Genomic DNA, 24667 nt, shown 5'->3' with positions numbered 1-24667 from the left:
TACATGGTGTTCACAAATATACACCAGTGTTCACAATATACACCTATATTCACAATATTCACCAGTGTTCACAATATACACAGGTGTTCACAATATTCACCAGTGTTCACAATATACATGGTGTTCACAAATATACACCAGTGTTCACAATAAACAGCCATGTTTGTGCTTGCACAAACAGTGTTACATATGCAAAGTGTTATACAGTTATGCAGTGTTATATATACAAAGATGGTTTATCAGTGTCAAGCATGTATATGACACTGCACCCTGACATGAGATATAGCTTGTATATAACAGTGTGTTTTTGTTTTGCAGCTTCAAGTCACACCACAGTAAGCAGAAGCCTCTCCAGGGCGGTAATCGTAGCATTTCCGAGGACAGTGTCTTCAACCCTGGTGACCGTGGGGAGCCCAGCATCACTGCTCTCAAGACTGTGGCTGTATCAGAGGAGAACCTTAACAAGAATGCATTCCAGGTGAGTTCCATCACCTTCATGGATGGTAAGCTGAGTGGTTGGAGCATCGACTTGTCACATCAATGCCCCTGGTTCAATTCCTCAGAGTTTCTGACCCAATTACAGGTATCCCATGTCTTGATATTGCTTGAATATTGCTGAAAGTAGTGAGAAACCCACACTTTTGCATGCTGACATTGTCCTTTCCCATTATTAATTGCAACACCTACAGGAAAATTCTCGCAAAATAAAGTTAGCAGTGAATAGTCATCGCAAATAATCCTGTTGCAAGTCTGATCCCTGGGTCTATTGAAGCTGTCATGAAGGCTGTATTCATCTTTATCTGTAAGTCTGACCTGTATGGGCGATTCCCCTCTATCTGTAGCTGGTTCTTACAGACACTGTTCACCTTTTTTATGGCTGGCATTACTATGGCATGTTCACCTTGATGTGTAGCTGTCTCTCCTATATAGAAAGTTCACATTGCTATGTAGCTGTCTGTACTATGGGAAGTTCACATTGTTCTGTAGCTGTCTGCACTGTATGGGAAGTTCACATTGTTCTGTAGCTGTCTGTTGTGTATGGTGTGTTTGTCTTCATTTGTAACTGTTCTGTACGGGCAGTTCACCTTGATCTGAAATATCTGTGCCATATGTTATGTTCACCTTGATGTGTAACTGTCTGTACAGTATGAGCTGTTGACCTTAATCTGTAACTCTCTGTGCTATATGGTGTGTTGACCTTGATCTGTAACTCTCTTTACTATATGGTGTGATGAATGGCTGTGATCCATAGCTAACTGTACTGTGGGTTGTTCACCTTGATATGTAACTCTCTGTGCTATGTGGTGTGATGACTGTGATACGTAGCAAACCGTACTGTGTGTTGTTCATCTTGATCCATAGATAGCTGTACTAGCTGGTCCCCCATCATCAGAAACTCCCTGTTAGACGGCAGCTGGTTCCTCAATCTGCTGCTGAAAGACTTACTGCATACATACATAATGGGCAGCTCTCCAACTGTTTCTCCATTGCCATTCATTTGTATGTTATTTCCTGCAGAAAAAAAAACTGTCTGATTTTGAAAGTGTATTGATTTGCTGGAGATTGGCATCAGCTTCCTGCTGAAATTGATCTATTTTGGTTCCATGTGCCGAAAAGTGTTAAAAGCTTCTTGTTTTTTGTCATGTTTAAAGAGAAGCGAAATGAGCTGCAGAATGATTGTTAAACATTAGCTGTTTTTCTACAAGCTATGTAGTTAGAGGTCAGAATCAGGGGGCTGTATGCCAAAGTCATCCATTTTAACTCTGCTTCAAGTCATGTTGACCTAGATCATGCCATTTGGGCACATCTTCACCATTGAACCACTGGATGCTGTCTTTTTCCCAGTCATGTTCAGATCTCTGTGGTAGTTGAGTGACAAAACTGTATGGAAGATGAACTTCTTTATTTTCCAATCCAGTATAGATTCTCAGAGGTAGTGTCTCCACTTAAGATTGTACTGTCACCCAACCATAGGTCTGTACAGCTCTTGTAGCTTTAGGGGTGGTGAAGTAGCCTAGTGGTTAACGTGTTTGCTCTTCATGCCAAACATCTGAGTGCAATTTCCGACATGGTGACGATGTGTGAAGCCCATCTCTGGTGTCCCCAGAAAAAGCAGTGTCAAACCACACTCACTCACTGTAACTTCGTAACCTTCATGTAGGTTGGTGTAGCCATGAGCTGTAACTTTGGATCTTAAACTTGACTTGGTGTGTGGGATGGTGATGAGGAGGGTAGCTGCTGCAATATTGTGTTACATTTAACTCCTGAACATATGCTGGTTCATGGCATTTGGGTGGAAGGTTGAAGTACGACTAGGTGAAAAGGGGAGGGTGTTTTTGAGGGGAGGGATGGTCAGGTGTTTATGGAGAGTCTATGGGGTGGGTAGATGGGAAGATGGAAAACGTTAGTCTGTATGGGATGTGTTAAAGGTGGGTGTGATGGGATAGTTGAGGTGTGAAGATGGGGTATAGATGGCCTGTTTGGATGGGAAGATGGAGTAAGTTAGTTTGGAATGGGTGTAATTAACATGGGTGTGAGGCATGTAGTATGGTGGCATGCTGGACTTGAAGATGAAGACTGGGTAGTAGACCATGACATGGGTGTGAGGCATGTAGTATGGTGGTATGCTGTACTTGAAGATGAAGACTGGGTAGTAGACCATGACGTGGGTGTGAGGCATGTAGTATTGTGGCATGCTGGACTTGAAGATGAAGACTGGGTAGTAGATCATGATGTGGGTGTGAGGCATGTAGTATGGTGGCATGCTGGACTTGAAGATGAAGACTGGGTAGTAGATCATGACGTGGGTGTGAGGCATGTAGTATTGTGGCATGCTGGACTTGAAGATGAAGACTGGGTAGTAGACCATGACGTGGGTGTGAGGCATGTAGTATTGTGGCATGCTGGACTTGAAGATGAAGACTGGGTAGTAGACCATGACGTGGGTGTGAGGCATGTAGTATGGTGGCATGCTGGACTTGAAGATGAAGACTGGGTAGTAGATCATGACGTGGGTGTGAGGCATGTAGTATGGTGGCATGCTGGATTTGAAGATGAAGACTGGGTAGTAGACCATGACGTGGGTGTGAGGCATGTAGTATGGTGGCATGCTGGACTTGAAGATGAAGACTGGGTAGTAGATCATGATGTGGGTGTGAGGCATGTAGTATGGTGGTATGCTGGACTTGAAGATGAAGACTGGGTAGTAGATCATGACGTGGGTGTGAGGCATGTAGTATTGTGGCATGCTGGACTTGAAGATGAAGACTGGGTAGTAGACCATGACGTGGGTGTGAGGCATGTAGTATGGTGGCATGCTGGATTTGAAGATGAAGACTGGGTAGTAGACCATGACGTGGGTGTGAGGCATGTAGTATGGTGGCATGCTGGACTTGAAGATGAAGACTGGGTAGTAGATCATGATGTGGGTGTGAGGCATGTAGTATGGTGGCATGCTGGACTTGAAGATGAAGACTGGGTAGTAGATCATGATTTCAAGGTTACTGCAGCATTTGTGTATCAGTTATGGTAGCTGTAATTTCCACCAGGATTAACAGTGTAATACTCTTTAAATAGTGTATGTACTGGTTGACCTGCCTAGGTTAGTGCAGTGGGACTGCAACAGTTGTACATCTGTGACAAAACACACAATGAAGTCGTGTGACCAAGATGCTCACACATATGTTCATCCATGTGAAGCTAGCAAGAAGATATTCACAGAGTGCACTTTTCATGCATTATTAAAAAAAAAAATTGCCAATTTGTAGTCAAAGGTGCGGGGTTATATCTGCATAAGTTTTTGTGGCCCTATTCCATTTGAATTTTGGTGACAGTTTTTAGGGTGACAACATATTTTTAAATCAGTACCTTATGCTTGTCTCCATTTACAACAAAATCATAAAATTATAAGTGATACAATATATGTACACACCTGTAAGCTCCTCTATTTTCAGTTTACAGTATAAGTGTTATGGAATCTTCAGTGCAGAGTAATGTAAGCTTGTGCCTTCAACATGGAAGCTATCTAACCACGTTTCATTAGGCATGACAGAAGACTGTACCTCACTTACCACTTGCTCTGTTGTGCTACACAGCTGAAAGTAACACCTGTTTGTCAGAAATGCAACAAATAGCTCTAAATATATTGAAAATTCTGCCAAATTTCCATCAATTGATTTATCATGTCCTAATATTCTGCATGGATGTCAGACTGAGTCATCTGAATGAAGCGCAGCTATTTTAATTGAGATATGATATCAGGCTTATGGATGTAATGACAGGGTAACTAACTATGATAGAAGTCTCATATCCGGCCATTACACCATAATTACACCAAGGCATGTGGATCATCCTGACCACCAGAGCCACCGTCAACTTCCTCATATTTCTTGGCAATGACTTTCTGCGCTTCCCTCCCTGGGAGTCCTGTAGTGTGCTGGGTGAGATGACTATTTCCTTGACTGTGGTTTGTGGTTATTGAGTTACTAAGCAGCCCATGGTGTGATTTGTCAGTATGGTAGAACGTACCAGCTTGAGGATGTGTGGATGTTTACTTGGGTTCTTGTGTTCTAGCTGTAGTGGTGACTGTTGTGTTGTTATGTTACTCTAATGAACCTACGAGAAAACTTTCAGGTAGTATTTCAGGGTTGGTAATAACTTTAAAACCGCTAGTATACTCTGGTACAGTGGCACATGTAAAATCACTAGCCCTAATATTTTTTCCCACATACCAACCAATTTTCTTGTTGATTTTGGGATTGATGTAGGGATCTTTTATTTGAAACAATTCTCTTATATTGATGACCGTGATGATCCATGATTGTGCAGTCCTTTAGGTGTTCCAGAAAGCTATGATAATAGTTTTCAACTTTGATTCTTACCAAGAACCAACAGAGAGCCTCTCCAGAAACCAGTGAACAGGCTACTTCTGAGCCCTACATTCATTCATCTTATCACCTCCAGGCTTTGAGGCATGAGTATGGAGACCAGCATGTCTGGCTGTGGGAGAAGTGATAATTCATGTCGCCTGCTCCCAGTCAGACATGATGCCTCAACATGTGATTGTTGTGTTGCAGAACGAGTTGTTCAGCAAGTTGAAGAAGCGACACTCACAGTATTCAGATGATGATGATGGCTTGCCACAGAGCCCTGTGCCACCCATGACGACAGCAGACATCCTCGGGGGACCTCTGAAGGTGAGACTGTTTTGATAATGCTAGAAACCTACATGTCAGCATTCTTAGGGATCTCAACACCACACATGCAGCTTATGGAAGATTACTTATTGTTCTGGAATAAAGAATTATAATACCATAATATTTCTGTGGAGTTGAATGATGGATCTGTATACTGACGTCTGCTGAAACGTTCAAGGCCGTTAGCTTCCAAATTATCAGTGATCAGTTTTTTTTATCCTCTAAGGCTAGGAATATCCTGACCAAAAGTCGAGTAACATATATTGTGAAGAAGATCTCTCGATGACATGGTGGTGTTGCTGATATGGAACACTCTCCAGTAAATTTAATAGGTTTGGAAATAATTCTAAGTGTTCAGCAAGAGTTTTCAAATTGTTGTCACCAATCCCTTGCATTCATGTAAAATGGTGTTTTGTCAAAAATATGTTTTGAAACGTTTGGAGGGTCCTTTATAGTCAGTTTTAGTTCCAAGTGATGCAGATGTATAACAGATGGTTTGTTTGAATCACTGGATGTAATCATGGAACACGTCCTTTAAACATTGTCAAGTATGTTATTGTGAAGGATGGTCCTCTTATGGAAGGACTTCTGTCTGTGGAAGGACACCTGTGAGTGTAAGTTTAGACATATTGATGCAGTGGAGAGAACCATATCAGTAACATGTTATATTGTTAGTTAATGAGAAACTGGGTGTCAACATTGACATCATGAAGATTTATCTGTTGTCTGACCAAGATGGCTGCAACCTTTCATGTGCTCATATTTGCTCAACCAAACATCGCTACAGTTATGACAAGATTAACGGCAGTGTTCATGCACTCTGTGATGGTCTTGACCTTTGCGAATGAGCTTATATAATTTTCCTGATTAGCCAAAATAAATATGACATTTAGGGCTTATTTGTCATGGCTCATATTAACCAAGAATATTTTGTTGATTCAAGGGAACAGTTAAATAATTCTATAAATGACCCTCCAAATAACTTCTTGCTTCTATTGTCATATCCAAAAGGCAATGTTGAACATCTTTTTTTGTTTGTGTTACGCAGCTCAAGACACATGCATGTGCCCTTCTCAATAATTAAGGAGCGGTTTGGGTAACCCTCTGGTTAAGGCATTTGATTGTCATGCCAAGACCTGGGTTCGACTCCCTACAATAAGTACATTGTGCGAAGCCCATTTCAATTGTCCCTGACATGATATTGCTGGAGTATTGCGAGAAGTGTTATAAAACCCAACTCACCCACTCTCAATCATTAAAGGGTATGACAATATTTAGTGCATGGGTATGGCACAGTATGAATGTACATTACTTGTTTCTGAAGTAAATGTTTCACTCCCCAGCCAGTGCCAGGCAAGTCAAGCAGCAGGGAGAGTGAGAAGAGTCTCATTAGCGTTGACAGCTCTGATAATGAAGGGGTAAGTATATGTAGACATTAAGTCCAGACTTACCTAATAATGGTGTCCGACAATTAGCACCCTCAGTGTTCATGGCATAGGCTGCAGCTGCGTCAACTACAGAGGTGAGATGTGCTGGTGTAGAAATGCCATAACACACCAGCAGCTGGCAACGGTGTCCCACTCTGTCACCATGCTGTGTGATTACTAGTTGATAAATGTCATAAGCTGATGGGTATAATCAAGAATATTCTTTGGGGTTTTTCCATCGCACCTGGAAGAAGCGTGTAAATGAATGTATGTGCACATTCAGCAGAAATGTTATACTGATGTTGTATGAGTGTTTATTCCTTATTCCTTTGGTGTTTAGTGGCCTACAACATGTAGTATGTTCTCCATGAGATGGGTGTAGTGGAGATGTGTGGTAACACTCGTATCTCTTGTGTGTGGATATACCCTTGTTGCCAGAGCTATGTTTTACAGTGGAAGATATGCACTGCTGTGGAGAGAGATATAATAATATGTGTTATATTTCAGGATGACCCTTTCTTGACCAAGTGGAACAGTCCATTGAAACCCCGAAGGAGTAGTGACCAGTCACCACCCCCTGGTTCGTTGAACTCTAATGATGATGATGATGATGATGATGATGATATTCATAATGTTGATTTGATTTCAAATGAATTCTAGTACTTTCAAATGTGCAGTGTGCATAGCTCTTAAAACAATAATAATTGGTTATGTTCTTATGAGATGGGTTACAAACTATCTATCTATGCATATGAAAGCGAAAGCCTGTAACAGTAATGGCATGTTGTTTGTAAGAAACCACTGACTGTCGTATTGACTGTCAACAGCGAAAACCACATCAATGGACCTGGAAGCTGTCAAGAGGACGCCCATGCTCAGCAATGAGGCTGCCAAATTCAAGCGATCTGTGAAACCTAGGAAGCAGAACCGGCAGTCCCGCAAGAAGAAAGATGTAGGTCAAATACGGCTTCATATGATGCTACAGTTCTTTGTGCGTGCGTGCGTGCGTGCGTGCGTGCGTGCGTGCGTGCGTGCGTGCGTGCGTGCGTGCGTGCGTGCGTTAGAGAGAGAGAGAGAGACTTTCCTTGTTATTGTATTAGATATGATCTTCAGTAAAATATGCAGTACTGAATCTTGTTTTGAATCTTGATGCTTAGTTAATTGTCATGCTTAGAGACACTCTGTTGGTGCGGTAGCCACACACAAGTGGGGTCAGAAATTATAACTAAGCACCAACTAGACATGGTCAAATTTGCATTCCTGTTGTCCTTTATCACTTGTTCTGATTGGAGATTTTCCCAAGTAATGGGTCCTCTACTTGTCCGTTACTTGTCCGTTACTTGTCCTGGTTAGAGACGGTCCCTGGCAACATGTCATTCCTCACTCTCTAAAGCTTTTTGGACTATTATGATTTTTGGAAGGTGTGATTCAGGACTCACAGTGATGTTTAGGTGTCCCATTTTAATGATGTGTGTTTGTATCATAGGCTGTGTCAGCACTGGGTTTACCAAGTCTCAATGAAGAGTCCCCTACCAAGCTGCAGGCAGAGGAGAATGCATTTGCAACACCAGGTGTTGACATCCCAACTGACACCACTGTCTTGGAGGTGTCATCTGGGCCCTCAGAGAAACCTACTGTATCACTGAAGCCCACAGAATTACCTCCTAAACCAGTAGCTACCAAACCTGTTGATGTATCAGCTAAACCTGTAGTCACCAAACCTTCTGTTGATGCATCAGCTAAACCTGTAGCAACCAAACCTCCTGTTGATGTATCAGCTAAACCTGTAGCCACCAAACCTTCTGTTGATTTATCAGCTAAACCTGTAGCTACAAAACCTTCTCTTGATGCATCAGCAAAACCTGTAGCTACCAAAGTTGGTGATGCATCAGCAAAGACTGTTAGTGTGACCAGCCCTGTGAATGATGCTGCAGCTAAACATTCACTACCAGGGACAGTGAGAGTGGAGGTCAGGAAGGAGCCGACCTCTGCCACCCGACCCTCTGACCAGGACATGAGTCGAGGGAGGTCTACCTCTCTTAACATAAAGGAGAAGGTAGAGCCTTCTGCTGAAAAGACATCTGAATTGTCGGATGCTTTCAATAAGTTGAAGCGTAAGTCAGTGAAAAGTGAATCTGATGAACTGCCAAAATCTGGTGATAAACCTGATGCTGTGAAGTCAGGACCGGAAGTGATTTCATTTTCTGTCAAAAAGGAGGAGAAATCGAGTGAGATAAAGACAATGACTGCAACAGGACGTAACAGAAGTGCTTCAGAAAGTGCAAGCAGTGTTCAGAAACAGGAATATTCCAGCCAATCTAAAGTTGAGGAGTTGAAGCCAGTTGCAAAGAGGCATGAAGATCCCTCCCCTGCAAGTAAACCTGTGGAGGAAGTTAGGGCTGTTCAGAAGGCAGTGAATGCAGACAAACAACCATTGAAGTCTGCCATGACAACTGGTGGAGAAATCAAACCTACCCTCACCAAACAGCTTTCAAGTGATTCAAACAAAGAGGATGATCGTAAATCAGACACAAGTTCAGTGAAGTCTGAGAGTTTCAAGAAGGATGTGGGGTTCAAGGTCGGAAGTGTAACACCATCACCTAAGGAAGACTACAAACAGAAACGGCAGAACAGGAGCAAGACTCTCCCAGAGCAGCCAGTACTGCCAGATGAGTTTTCATCCAAAGTTCAAAGAGCAAAGTCTCAGAGAGCAGATGCTGCACCTGTTGTGCCCACGGCAACAGGCATTGTCTCACAGAGGCATGGCACACCATCGTCCAGGAAAGTTGAACCAAAGCTGCATGAAACAAAGCCATCTGGTCAGCCAGAATGGATGGCACTGGTTAAAAACCGGAAGCCGGCTGAAGATACAGAAACTAATGATACTGAACCGAAGAAGGAGGTGCTAACTATTGATACAAAAGATGCAAACAAGGAAAAGGGCAGTGATAAGAACGGGGACAAAATGAGCAAGTCCTTTACATTTTCCTCAGCATCCAACTCTTCCACATCACCAGAAGACAAGAAGGAGTCATTTACAATCAGTAATTCACGATCAGCAAGTGTTAAGATACCTTCAAAGGTTGACTCTGTCCCTCAGTCTGGTCCTGTGCGATTTGGTAGTGTCAAGACTGGGAGCGTTACAGCCTCTCACACTACTTCTGTAAAGTCTGGGAGTGTCACCACAACAGCCTCCAGCATCAGCAAGTCGGGCAGTATGTCCCAGTCAAGCAGCAGCTGGACCAAGACTCCAAGTGTGACCCAAACTTCAGTGAGTAGGTCAGCCACATCAACCACCCCTTCCTCTTCCAGCAAACCAGACAGTATAAAGAACCTAGGCTCAAGTGTGACTGAGGTGAGCAAAGACTCTAAGGTCTCTCCCACTGAGGGAGTCAAGAAAGACTTTGGTCGGGTTCAGTCAGTGAAGACCCCTCCATCAACATCTGACACCACGCCAGCCTGGAAGTCTTCCAGTGTGAAGACAGCGAACAAGACACCTGTGCAATCGGCCCCATCTTCAAGTGATAAGAAAGAATCAGCCCCAGCATGGCGGAGCGGGATAAACAAGCCCCCAAGTAAGGTTACTATCGAGATCATTGAGAATGAACCAAAACAAGAAGTGGTCTTGAGAAAGGTGAGAAAATACTCTTGTGTTACTATATATGTGATAGTGTACTTGCTAAGAAACAGAGAATACAGTATGATCTGATAGAAATGATGCTTTCACTTTCTTAAAATATGTATTGGTTTATGCTGTTTAGATTCTGGGTTACAATTGGCCACATCAACCTATGCTGATCTTGTTACTTAATAGACTGGGCGGTCAGACTTTGGGACTTGGTTGTTGGTGTGTCTTTATGGATAATGATAACATTCACTGGATTGTCTGGTCCACACTTAATTACCTATGGGCACCAGTCTTTGTGTTGAGTTTTAAGCAACAAAGAAAGCAATGTTATCACTGATTCATGTATACTCCCCAAGAGACAGGTGATGCATTATGGTCCAATCAGTATAATTATTTTTTTTAATGTCATCGTATTGTTGGTGGTGTTGTACAATAGTCTTGTTCTGTGTCTGCAGAAGAGCCCCCCTGCTGCCTCAACGCCTGAGGCAGACTCGTGTCGAGACAGCTCCTCCAACCGCTCATCCAAAGTCCTGGACATGGTGAAGAGTTTCCAGAAACTACAAGTTAACTGAGGTTGTCTGGCCACTGTTTTCTGTAGAACTGAGATGAGCAGTTCATCCATATTGACTATATTCTGGGATCTTATTATTCTACTGCTGGTGAAAACATACAGATATACTGTTGATACACTTCTTCCACTGGTGGTATCATTGAATAACAGTGGTATACACTGATATCATCATGCCACTGCTCATGGTATAACACTGATATACACTGATACGTGATACCACCACTGGTAGAAGATGTACAACTTATACACAACTGATTGTAATATACTTCTTCATAGACGACCATGATGGACCAATTGATTTTGTGGAAATTCATATTCTGTGACTATATTTACTTTGGTTCTGGTAGTAATTTATTTCCATGGCAACTGCGACATTCCTTCGTGCTGATATTCATTCACTTCCCTCCATCCTCTTGGCAATAGTGTAGACACATTCTGGCAGTAGGTGACATCAGGCTGATGAATGGCATCTCGTTTAGAAGACAAATACCAATGACAGATTTTACTCTATATTTCACTTTTTTCTTACATTCTTTAGAAAATGTAGATATTCTGGTTGCAGAGTTAGGCATGTTTCTGTCTCCAAGTGGATCCTGGTTTCGTATTAGGTTTTAAACATGGAGTGGAAAGTGTTGTTAAAGGTCAACTTAGCAAAATGATTTGCTCCTTTGTTTGAAGCTTAGCGCTGAAGTTATTTGTCTTAGCAAAGTTTGGTTTTCTGTAGCTGTTTTAGGAACCATTGTGTTATTTCAGTTTTTGTAATTTTGCTGTAACAAGAGTTGCATAAAAACATGAATCAGTGAATTGCTGCATTGATATAGTTAATGTTTAATAGTTGATGAAATCGTATTGAAAAATATTGGAAAATGTTTTTCTTGAATTTACTTAACCATCCACTGATTTTGAGGATGAGCTAAAAGACAATGAGTAAACTAAGGATAAACAGTAAGGGAGACAACCATGTTAGAGATTATTACCAAGGGAGACAACTGCATTACGGATTAATGGCAAGGAAAAGATTGCATTAGAGATTTGAACAAGGCAGACAACTGTTTTTAGCATTATGAACAAGGGAGACACCTGCCTACAAGAATAACTGCAAGAGAAACAACTGTGTTTGAGGACTACCTGCCAAACCACACCGAACATTGCACTGAGGAGTGATTTCTACAAGACATGCATGTTAGTCTGTGTACTCACTGTTTTATCACTGCCCAGTTAGATTGCTGAAATATAGTTATGTTGTTTGCTCTGTTGCTTTGTCATTTCTGGTGTCCCCAGTCATGATATTGCTGGACTATTGCTAAAAGCGTCATAAAACAGTACTTCCTCACTGTTGCTTTGTATTTGCATTTCAAGATGAGAGATGTATTTACACAGTAAGTATTACTCTTGATAAGGAATGGATATAAGATATAATGTCAGTGTCCATCTTCGTGCTACATGGACTGAGTCTCGGCGTTGGAGTCAGCTTGCTGCATATTGTACCACAATGTTTTACCTTGTCTGTTTAGTTCTCATTATCATAAATACATGTATGTCTGGCATATTTAACACTGTAGTTAAGATGTATAGCCAAAAGCAACAAGATTGTACAAAATAACTTCCATGCTGTCCTGAAGGTTCATTGCTGTCAATGTCCCATCACTTGTGGGGACTGTTACATAGCATAGTAGTTCAAACATTAGCTTGCTGCACCTGATACAGGTTCAGTTCCCATACTGTAGACACGTGGTTCAGCTTGGATGGTGACCTAGCAAAGTGTTTGCTCAGATGAACCCCAGGTTCAGTTCCGACCATATTCATTCTCTCTACTAGATGAAAATGTACCATACGTTCGTATGGCACCAACTCATATCTCATGGCACCTTCTCTATAAACATGCCATACGACTAGGTGATATTCAGGGTCACAAACTGGCACAATAGCTAGTTATGAGGTTAAGTATGAATTAAATCTATCATCCCTGTGTCCTGAGCTGACATGATGTTATCATTCCAATATATTTCTCTTTGTATAATCTTGTCAGGTTTTTAGTTAAAGGAACAGTTGACTGCTGAAGAGTGGATTAGACAGGTTGAAGTATATATGGAGACTTTGGCACTAGCATATGGTTTAGTTCTAAAGAGATTTAATATTTTTTTCTGTTTTCAGACATTGTTCTTTTGGAAGGTGTCATTTGTCTTTCTTGTTTGGATAGTGCTACAAGCTCTAGTGAGCATGAGGTAGTTGTACCACAGCGCCTACATCACCTAATATATCAGTACAACGTCCCAGTAGGTCCACCTTGTAGTGTGTTGGGGTTGTCGTATGTGGTGTTGTTCATGATGCTGTATGTGTATCTTGGTAGAAGTGAGTGGTTTATAAACTGTGCCTCTCAGGGATTTCAGGAAAGAAATGCTAAGAGTGAATCTGGAAGTGAGAATCTGGGAGACAATTTCCATCACAGCCCAAATGGTTCTTCAGTGACAATCTTCACCAATGCCTTTCTAAATGTGCTGCTTGAACCAGGATGACCAATGTGTAACTCATTTTCACACAATGCCAAAACAAATGCAATCATATTGGGATTATAATCAGATGATTTAAATATCATCACTCAAGAGAGTTAACAGGTATCTAGCTCTATCATTTCACTATAGTTAATGTGTCAGGGCATCTTTCTTTGAGTAGTGAATCTGTTTTGATCATTCACAGTCTATCTCTTCTTGGATAGCATCAGCCGAACACCTGGTGTCATATCCAACAGCGTCACCACCTAATTATCTTGTGAACACCACTTGTCATCTCTATTGTAATCTCACGCACAGGAATCATTTAGGAGTTGAACAGGAATATCAGTCTTTTATCAGTCTTTTATCAGTCCTACTTGTACTAGGTCAACATACCAACTCTTCATTTAACTTGTCCTAGATCCTAGGTCCACATACCAGTTGATGGTTCAGCTTGTCCTAGGACCACATACCAAGCCATGGACTAACTTTTTCTTTGTCCTAGGTACACATACCATCTCTTGGCCTAACTTGTCCTAAATCCACTAGTGAACTTATTAAGTAACCGGTCCTAGGCCCATCAGTGAACTCATGGACTAACTTGACCAATGTCCTAGCTATGCAGATTGGTACCTGCACATGTCCTACATGTTCAAGTGTCCTACCATGTGTCTGTACCCCTTTCTTTTTGCAAGCCATAGTTTGTCCGTAGTCTCGCATCAGAGAGAGCTGCACTTATTCTTTCCTTCACCTGTTACAGAGCAAAAATGGCCAGGCAGAAAACTTGTGACTTCGATGAAAGTGGCAAATCAGTTTTAAGTTGTTATGTTAAATCATTTTTAGCTGAAAACTTTTGAATTTTTAATCATTTTGCTTATTGCATATTGACTTATTGTACAAATATGAATTCTCTGTACAAATGTACATAGCAGTTGTATGTTTTTATTTGACAAAGGACCAATGTTACAGTGTATTTTATATAAGTGTTGTTTGAACATTGTCAGTCTGGCAAATACACGTTTCTTATCCTCCACATGTTAGTCAGACCAACCAATTTCTGTTTTACGTAAACCATGTTATATAACACGAGGTTAATGGAACTGGGAGATTGTGTTAACAGACTCAGAACCTAACAAGACTTAAAGTGGTGCTTTCATCAGCTTGCCAGGACTTCTGAAGTTTTCATCTTTTGGCTTAATTAATATTCTCATTTATTTTGTTGATTTCTGTCCTGCTGTTACCAATCTTCTCGTCAGACTTTTATATCCATATATATCAGTGTCAAGACCAGTGATTCATATCAAAGATTTTGACTGAATTGGGATTTGACCTTTTGCTCTTAGCCAGAACCTGAAAAGAACAACACAGAATATAAATCTGTGAGTCTGTTGTACTGTATAGCAGTTGCCCACATGTGAACAAGCATGGCAGGTGCCCCTACAACATGCCCTAGAGTAGCTCTCAATATGGTGCCTTTGTAGCAACATACAGCTTTGTACATAGTCTTTCCATGTAACATTGTTCATAGTTGTTGCTATTGCTTGTTTATTCTGATCACATGACTGCCTAATATGGTCATGTTGTCACCTGGCTTAGTCATGTGATACAAACAACCTTATGACTATTACTTAGGCCAAATGTGGTAGTATGACCTTTAACCTAATTTTAGTTACATGACTAACAGTTGGTCATTCGTTCAGTCATGTGACTGTGTAACCAGTATGATCACGTGACGTCTATATAAGGTGATGTGACTGTTGATGGTGACTGCCATATGACAGCCTGAAGTAAACAACCACTCCTGGACTGTAAGTTTGAAAACATGAAATATTTGGACATTCGTAACATTATTTGACAAATTAATTCCATTCTAAATGTGTTAGAGCTGAGACTCGTGAGACCTGGGTTTGATTCCTATCATTTGTGAATGAAGTCCATTTCGGAGGCTCTGAGCCTGACTGTATATAAGCCAACTGTTAAGGACACAGAGACTCAATTCTCTCACTGATGAAGTCTGGAGTGTGTGAAGTTTGCATGATGTTGTCATCACTGCTGATGATGTCCAGGAGAGGGTGCTTACAGATGGCGCTCCATCACCACATACAGTCTAGCACCTGGGGAGGCCCCGGATATACTGGATCATCTGTACTGCCTTCAGACAACATTTTTAATCAATAATAAATACCAATTAATACTGTTTTGTTTTGTAGTCATTTGGTTGAACTGTTACGGTGATTGTGTTCCATAGTCGGTATCTATAATCAGGATATAGTGACTGCTTGCGTGCGTGAGCGTATGTGTGTCTTGACCTGTTCATTCAGACAAGGTACATGCTAGTATTCACTGATGTCATTATACACTGATAGAGTCTTTATACAAGTATACACCACCTCATTTACTACAGTCGTGGAATCAACTCAGCAGATGAGGAACAGTCATGGGAATAGCTAGGGTAAGAAAACCTCTGAGTATCTGGGGAATAAGGAATGCAAGAGTACTTCCGCAAAAAACAAGGAGGTGTTACCAAGGTAACAGTTTCTCCAGGTGATTGTGTCCAGTTTCACTACCAGTCGATCAGACATGTTTGATCAGACTATATGGTGTTTCCTCACTCACTCACTCTCTCACACACGTCATGTGAAGTGAGTGGGAGTGTAGGCAAGTGCAGCATTAGGCCAAGGTTTGAATCCCATCATTGTGAGTTGTCTACATATAGCATGGCTATGAGTGACCGTGTGTTGTATTACAGGCGGATAGTTTTCTTACCTCATTCTGGTGAATTGTGACACAAACAAAGAATGTCCATTGGAGAAACAAGGAGCACAAGCTAGGTAACTTACCATTCACAAACCGCATACACCACAAAACAATGAAATAACACATGCATTAACAACACTGTTTGCACAACCATTATTTCTTGCAACACATTTTAAGAAAGGTGACAAGAGTGCAAGAGAAACCTTCATCAATACAAAATTGCAGTAAACAGTTTGTAAACACATAATATAAACACTACATCATCACATGCTTCAGTCGACATCAAATCACAAGGAATCACTTGTCTCTCTTGCTGCTAGACTTAGGGGTAGTGGTTGTGATATAAGGGAGACAACTCTTATACACTTGCTATCTTGGGACTTTCCTCTTCACATTGACAAGCTCACATACAACCACAGCTGCACATTCCTACCCTCCTTGCATACACACCAGGTAACCCCTGTCATTCCAGATACCTATAATCCAGACACCAAGACTCAAACTGTGACACAAAAACTGTATTTACATAAATACATGAGAACATTAGAATCTCACATCCTGCATAAAACTCAGTGGTTCATTTAAAATGCTTAAATTCAGACTAAACCAATTTGTGAAGTATATGTCTAATAAACTGATGTACGGACGAAAGTAAATCCTTGGTATTTTGTTATTAGTTTCTGAAAAATAGCATAAGGGACCGTTCATAATTCATGGCTGTGGAATTTCACGATTTTTATGGAGAAGTATGTACAACATGAACGAGGCTCCCTAAAATTTATATTCAAAGTGAGTGACCCCTTACCCCTTACATGCCATGTACAAAATCAATGAGACGCACGCACACACGCACGCTCACCTCTTTCCATGATTCTTCTGCGTAAATTTTAAATATTTAATGTGCGCAATGATGCTGGCCCCAACCCTCAAGTACATGTGAACAAAACTGATGAATCTCCTACCTTCCCAGAACAAAACCAAATGGATGTTCCCCTTTAAACTCATCACTTTCCCTAACTGTAAATTATGAACGGTTCCTAATGTATTTTCACTGTGTATGTGTTGCCAAAATACCACAGATACAACATTGTCAGAATCTTCTGTTACTTCTACTTCTATCTATTTCCTAACCAGATTGTCAATAACAGGTTGTCAATGTATATATATACTATACCATTCTAAACAAGTAAGGGATATTCCCTTTTGTGAGCATACCTCTAGCCAATGCATATGAGGAAAAAGTACTAGGTGTCCATACAGATGAAACATTACCACAGGAATGGAATAAATTGTCACATTTTCACTTAGTTTTCCTTCATCATCTGTTTTCTCCTTGACTTCATCATTTGCATTATACCAATCCTGTAAATCCCCAACTTTTTTGAATGGTATATACCTCACCATTTGAGAGCAATAATCATATGCATCATTTGACTGTAATGTGCCCTTGACATTTTGTGATATTTATTCTCATGTAACATGAAAAGATTAAAAGATATCCCTTTGTGAAAGTTGAATCATATACAACCTAACCTTTCCTGTCAAATCATGGACATCAAACAGGTTGCACAACAGTCAAATGCCTGAGAATGATTGACACAATGTCTGCAAGTCAAATATCTTTCATTAACACATAAAAGACTCAAGCATTTATATCAGATTTCAACTCCAACCAGTGTTGACTTCAAAGCATTGTATTGATCGGTTGCAGCAATAACACTGCCACAAGCTGAAACATTAACAACAAAGTGTAGTTGTAACTTTTTTACAAAGTTCTGAATAGATCAAGTGGAAATTTTTTTTCCTTATTCTGTCAATTCCAACCTTAAACATCTCCATCAGGTATGTGTACATACACTGGTTACAAGCCTACTTGATAACGTGCAATACAAGTATATGATAAGGAAAGAAATGAGCTGGTTTGAACTTGACATTATCCTGTATGTCCCTATACTCCAGGGGCCCGTTTCACAAAACTCTCGTAAGCCTAAGATCTCGTAACTTTTCTTGTAGCATCCATAGCTCCTGTGTTACAGTATAGGAGGTACAATGGCTACGAGAAAAATTACGAGATCTTAGGCTACGAGCGTTTTGTGAAACGGGCCCCTGGAGTGTATGTTTGTGACAAACACAGAAACTCTATGCCTACCTTGAGCAGTGAGAAGTGTAGTCCATTGCCTGTGTGCAAGGCTTATCAGATGGGCATGAAGTGTATGTGGAATGGCTTGCCATGATATTTTCAGTGAATGAAACAAGTCCTGTCCGACTGCCCAAGAAGGACTACATTTCTAACGGACAGATGGTAAAACTTCATAGCTAATCATAAGAAGATAAACACAAAATCCTTTTGGACGTTGAATCTTATATATCCCAACCTTTCCTGTCATGGTGATCTGGTAAAAGTTTTTGATGTTCCAGACATGTGAGTAAATGCACCATATCATGGTGTCTGGTGTGGGTAAATTCATTTTGTGGTGACAACATTTGAAATTACTTGCCCTACTGTCTGGCTGGGATTTATGGGTCTTGGGCTTATTTCATACACAGATATTTCTCTTCAGTCCTGTAACATCTGAGAGGTGGTCACTGCAGCCTAAACTTCTGCTGGAGTTGGTATCCAGAATCCATTTGCCCTGTCTTGGCATGGTGATGTGTGAGCAGCCTGGATGTGGGCAGTCAGCAGTCTTTATTCATGTCCTGCTTTAAACATTTTAAAATGGATGTTTCCATTCCAGTGGAAATGGACAGTCCCTAACATTGATCGTTGCATGTGCCTGTGCTGAAACCAGTAACATAACTAAATATAGCAGATTTATACCTGTTCTTGTTTTTCAGTTTACTCATTACCTTGTTTACATCTGTATTTGTGACCGCCATATAGCTAGAATATTGCTGAGTGTGGCATAAGACTTAACTCACTCACTTTGTGTACACATGCAGCTCTGTCATATATTGTGATTTCCTATGAGTATTGTTGATGTTTGTAGCAGGTTTAAAGCTGCAGCTGAACGTCCACCTGATGGCTCTGTCTGGTCCAGCAGGTTAGTGTAGCTACCTTTGCACCCGATGACATCCTTAGACGTTTCTCATTGACAGGGATGGATGGGGTAGCCTAGTGCTTAAAGCTCATCACACCAAAGACTTGAAACCCCATTTCTGGTATCCCCAGCAATGATAAGAGATGTAAACCATGCTTGCTCCCTCCCTCCCTCCCTCACTCACTCACTCCATGTGAGATATCAGGAGCCAAAATTAAGTTTAAGTGAATTTTTCAAACTGGACTTTCTATTGGGAATAAAACCTGGCCATACATGGTGTCCCCCATCAGAAAACATAAACTGAATACAATAACAGCTTGGACCTCAGTACCCAAATTCTGAAATAAATACATGTACTGTTATTTACTGATGTAGTTAGGGCATATTGACAGACAATAGGAAGCACTGTTTGTTAGGGAATGAAATTAGTTTGAGTAGTTGTTTGCAAGTGCATTATTTCTAACAATGTCCAGGAACTCTACAATCTCAGAACAGTTGTGATATTAATAAATTCTATTAAAAAATTAATAAAACAGCATCCTCGTGTCTTTACAGGCAATTTATTATAACATTCAATTTTTGACAACAATTGGCACAAAACGATTTCGACAATAAATACACTCATGCACATTATTTGTCTCCAGTTTTACATTAATATTCCCAGGGCAGCAGAAGGATATCATGTATATTGAACCAGCTGGGAAACGCCCCAGAGATCTCTGCTTGCAATGCTCAAGTATTGCCATGGCAACATGGCATCAATAAATGGCAGAGGGAACAAGTCATCATTACCATGTATGTACAACAGAATACTTTCATTCATTCACCTGTCAAACATTAACAGCATCTTGATGGACAGTGATAGCATCTTGATGGACTTTATAGCATGATGATGGACGTTTATGTACATATTCTCAATCATAAACCAGGTGCCAAACAACAGCACGGCTGTAGTTAAGCATATCACACAATTCACTATGGAAACAGTGTTGCTGGATATTAGTTTCAATAATCACAAATTCATGACAAATATTTTTGATATCCAAGATGTATTAAATATAATATGGATGAAAAATGATTTTGGACATATTTTATTATTTGTTTTCAATAAAAACACCCTGTTTTGAGTATATCTAGTGATGAACAGTTTTGAAATGAATTCCAACTGATTACATCCCAGTGTGCATCTGTGATGGTTGAACTAGAGTCACCTGTCATTAACAGAATTGGTGAAGAGATTCACCCCTCAAATTGCCCTCAATGACCTCTTCTGGCTGGAAGGGGTTTTGTAAATGTACAGGGTGACCAGACTCAAGTGTTTTGGTTCACAGCATGTCTTCATGCTTCCATGATGGATTGTAGCAAACAATACTGATCACTGGATTGTTTGGTCAAGATTATTTACAGGGTGCCGTAATATAGATGGACCATTGCTGAGTGCTGTGTTAAACAACAAACGAAGAGACTATCACAAATGGATGCTGTCAGAAACTAGAAACAACTGCAGACATAAGCTTCCATCAAACACAACAAAGCTGAACAAAAACATGCCATAAAATTAAGACCACAATGAATGAGTAAAAGATTAAGGAAAACAAAGACAATACAAAATACAACAAAACTGTTCATTCTCCAGACACTGAAAAATGGTGCAGATATCTTTGGGAAAGACTTCCCCATGTATCCAATCTTAATTTTCATTCTAACCAAATCATATCACCTGAATATATATATTCCTCATCTGACAACAATAAGTTTTAAATGGTTTGTTAATTGTATCTTAACATACTTAAAGACATATCCAGCTTACAAAAATGTCACTCAAATACATTTTTCTTCATTGTTAAAATTTAGGGGGGATACAGGCAGAAGTCTTACCTATCTTTGCTAACTGTCAAAAACATGCTCCTGGAACCCATGAATATTGTTTTCATCAGCAATAAACTGTTATCAGACAGAGAGATTTACTGACATGCGTGAGAACAGACAATACTCTTTAAAGAAATCAGCAAATATCACATGAATTGTGAAAAAGAGTATTCCATCAGTGCATATATTACAAACCTTTGATAGGGCTAATCAGCTATTTGAGATACTTGCCCTTGACACATGATGTGTATTGCTTTAGAAAGACAGAAATGATCTGTGTCTAAGGCCGGATTCTAAGCATTCTGGACAGAGGTAGTCAGAAGGAATTTGAACCAAAAGCTTTTGATGAAATTTATAGTCTTGATTAAAATGTATATGCATATATATGTGATAAAAATCATACCCTGCCCAGACAAAGTTAGCGTCATTGCACTGACGTCATAAATGAAAATAGCAAGACTAGACTGACCTATTGAATTGAACTTACACAAATATCTAAGTTGGTAAGGAGTAGAGGGAAACACAAGTGTTTTGATTTCTCATATACCAATACAGTTTCTAATGTAAACATACTCTCTAAAAGTCTTGGTACCTGAACTTTCAGTTTGCACAGGAAGAAGCTTTGAAGAAACTTTACAAAGACAGACATCTTATGAACGCATTACCATTTATCTTTATCACCATCCCTAAACACAATGCATGGGATTTACATGCACTATGCAGTAGCCAAATACACACGCATGGGGTGTCATTTTTTATTTTGATAGTTTTCAAGAAGGCCTATAAATCACAGTAGACCATTACTTTTGACAATCACACAGTTGTCAGTGTTTATTTCTAGCCATTTTATTTGTTTCAAAATGAAAATTGTACACATGAAACATTCATGTCATATATCAATGATCTTTAAAGAGTGATGACTGAACAAACGACGATGGTCATAAGGAAGAGCAAGTTGTCATATACTCTCAAAACATTCATTATTATCATATCACCCTCACTGACTATCTTGTATATCTCCCCACTGTTTCAGTCGTAAATCAAAACTGAAGTTCCCCTACTGTTTTTGGAGGGTATAGTTCAACATTGATAACTGGGCATAACTGAACATCACTCTGGCAGATCAATCAATTTCTTGCTCTCCCATTATAATATTTGTTATACATCACATCAATAAATGAGGGCTACATTTGATGAAAATACACTTTGGCTATTACAATAAGACTCTCTCTGATCACTGACATCTGCCACTCAATGGGGATGGTATTCTCAGTCTTGTTTTGGCAAAGGAGGTGTTGGCTATCCACTGTGTGATAATCTGTTAACACCTTACCAAATAAACTTAACATCAGACACTCTTTTGGGATATAAAGTGGTTGATATATGGAGGAACATACTGTCTGGTATATACAACTTTATATGCAGCTGATATAAGAGTCAGGCATCACTTGTTCCAGGTTATCATTAAAACGTGATGTCACCCTGCAGAATCAAGGTGCGTATATCAGGAAGTGTCGATATTAGAGCATCAGTGCAAAGTTTGAGTGTCTGGCCATATCAGATAAGAGAAGCGGAGGCTAGAAGAGTGAGTGAGCCACTTTGGTTTGGACAGAAATACTGTATGTACTATTGACTGACTTGCTGTGCAAGGATCTAAAGCCTCTGTGTTTGGCTCTACTCAACACCATACTCCCCTCCCCTAAACATCCCATCCTCTCTCACCCAACCTACATTCTCATTCATCAATCTCTCCCTATACCATTCATCACTCACCCACCCATACCTGCCCAAAAATCTTCCCCTCCCAGGCCTGAAACTTTACCCCAACCAAACCCACCTACACAATGCTCCTTCACACCAACCCCTTCACCCCTACCACTTTTGATACCCTCATCTCTTAGATTCATCCAAACCACTCATCACTTCCATTATCTTTAAAGCACTAACTCACCCACACTCCAGTCCCTACAGCTCACTCCTACCACTTCACTCCCACCCTAATACTCCCCGGCACTGTCAGACAGCAGAATTCCTAATGTGTTAGAGGCAATCATATTCAAGACATATGTTTTCTGTGGAGTCTCTTTTTGGCAGAATCAGTCAGACCTGGAATCCATATGATAATGCATATCAAATATTGTTATCATCCATGATCTGACATGTTGTATTAATGTTACAAAGTTATACCAGTATGATGAAAACCTAACATAACACACAAAAATTGTATTACAAAATTTCATTTTTAGCATCAAACAATCCCAAAATATTTAATCCTTATATAAGCAAGGGAGGTCATTCAGTAGCTATAGTAAGCAGTTAAAACCCTAAACAAATGAATTTTTCTGCAGGGAAATCAAATACATGGTGTGGCCTTTAACGCATACAGTTCATCACATTTCTCAGTAGCAAAGGCACATTAGTCATATACATCATATTCTTTTATAGTTGAGGACTTTTAAATCACAACAATGTCAAAGTCACATTTTTCTTTTTTACACAGACAAGTATCACTGGTATTGATTGAACTAAGGATGTATTTTTTAGTTTTCTTTACATCCAATGTTGTCAGGTGGCAAGACTACAAAATACAACCTGTAAAAGGAAAAAATACATCCAAACAAATTTTAAAACATAATTTGGAATGTAACAGCATGGACTATCATATTTATGTTTCATGATCAGTGTCCATCAACGTATTCCCCAACTTGAGCAGTGTGATGAGACAGTTTCCACATTTCTGTAAGACCCTTGATTCGTGAAGGGTCAGGCAAAGGGAGACTACTCTTGTTGGTCTAGGCACATGTCACACCTCTGCAAGCCACTCTCATCACACTGCATACATCGAAGGGCATGGAACTCTTCCGTGAAGTGATTCCGATGTAGTGACTTTTTACTCCCATGACAGTAACTACAGGGAACAAACCGGTAACCTCCACACTTGCCACATGATGACCTCACACTGATTTTCTGAGAGGAGAAAGATAAATTATTATTCAAGGTTGAAATTATTTTTTTCACTTGGTCAGAAAGCTTAATCAGTAAATTGCACATCCATCTATACAGACCATACCTTTGTGAAATGGCTCATTCAGATAAGGTAGACACTTTTGTATTACCTGAACATTTCAGTATTTTCAATCACGAAGTGCAGCATATGATAAAGTACTTTTTTGATAAAGAAGTATATCATGACACAAATAAAAACAAATGAATAACAGCACGAGAATATGTTTAGTTAAATAACTAACAAACTAATTTTACTTTAACCAGTTCCCAGATTTTCAATACATACTTAAACCATTTTGTGTTGAGAATTTTATCAATGCACTTTTTTACATGTTTTTTCTTTTCTTTGATATTTAAGATGTCATGATCATGACATTCGTTGCTGATCTAATGTCACACGGGAAATGTGCCACTCACAGGAAAATTTTCAAAGATGTCTCGCAGTTCCCCTGTCTCGTTCAGTGTCTGGAACTCGTTTGCGTCCTAGAGGAACAGAATAATTAGATTTAAAAATAAAGATACGTTTTCAACAAAAACAAAACAATTGCTTGTTTATTGTCTTCTTTTATTTCTTTTCAAAAACCACAAATCAACTTAAAAGACATCTGTATTTCTGTGATGCATATTTCTGCTAGTGTCCCTGGGGGCAACATTAGGAACAGCGACAACTACAGCGACATTCCA

The 24667-nt window shown here is 40.0% G+C and overlaps 2 protein-coding genes across 5 annotated transcripts in view; one reads left to right on the top strand and one right to left on the bottom strand.

Annotated features, from left to right (window-relative positions):
* LOC137274038 (nucleolar protein dao-5-like) overlaps window positions 1-15510 on the top strand; it is an 80790-nt gene extending 65280 nt beyond the window's left edge. For all 4 annotated transcript variants that reach the window (XM_067806994.1, XM_067806995.1, XM_067806996.1 and 1 more), the window contains 7 exons: window positions 319-478; window positions 5076-5195; window positions 6539-6613; window positions 7130-7202; window positions 7450-7574; window positions 8109-10256; window positions 10706-15510. In XM_067806994.1, coding sequence (XP_067663095.1) covers window positions 319-478; window positions 5076-5195; window positions 6539-6613; window positions 7130-7202; window positions 7450-7574; window positions 8109-10256; window positions 10706-10822 — 2818 coding nt within the window. In that variant the 3' untranslated portion in view covers window positions 10823-15510. The remainder of the gene's footprint in view (window positions 1-318; window positions 479-5075; window positions 5196-6538; window positions 6614-7129; window positions 7203-7449; window positions 7575-8108; window positions 10257-10705) is intronic.
* Window positions 15511-19651: 4141 nt separating this feature from the next.
* The window catches only part of LOC137274036 (glutaredoxin domain-containing cysteine-rich protein CG31559-like), a 38638-nt gene continuing 33622 nt past the window's right edge, over window positions 19652-24667 (bottom strand). The window contains exons 3-4 of the mRNA XM_067806993.1: window positions 24401-24466; window positions 19652-23944 (exon numbers count right to left, since the gene is read on the bottom strand). Coding sequence (XP_067663094.1) covers window positions 23756-23944; window positions 24401-24466 — 255 coding nt within the window. The 3' untranslated portion in view covers window positions 19652-23755. The remainder of the gene's footprint in view (window positions 23945-24400; window positions 24467-24667) is intronic.

Source organism: Haliotis asinina, chromosome 2 (assembly GCF_037392515.1).
Source record: "Haliotis asinina isolate JCU_RB_2024 chromosome 2, JCU_Hal_asi_v2, whole genome shotgun sequence".
NCBI lineage: Eukaryota > Metazoa > Mollusca > Gastropoda > Lepetellida > Haliotidae > Haliotis > Haliotis asinina.
This window is presented reverse-complemented; position numbering and strand designations above follow the sequence as displayed.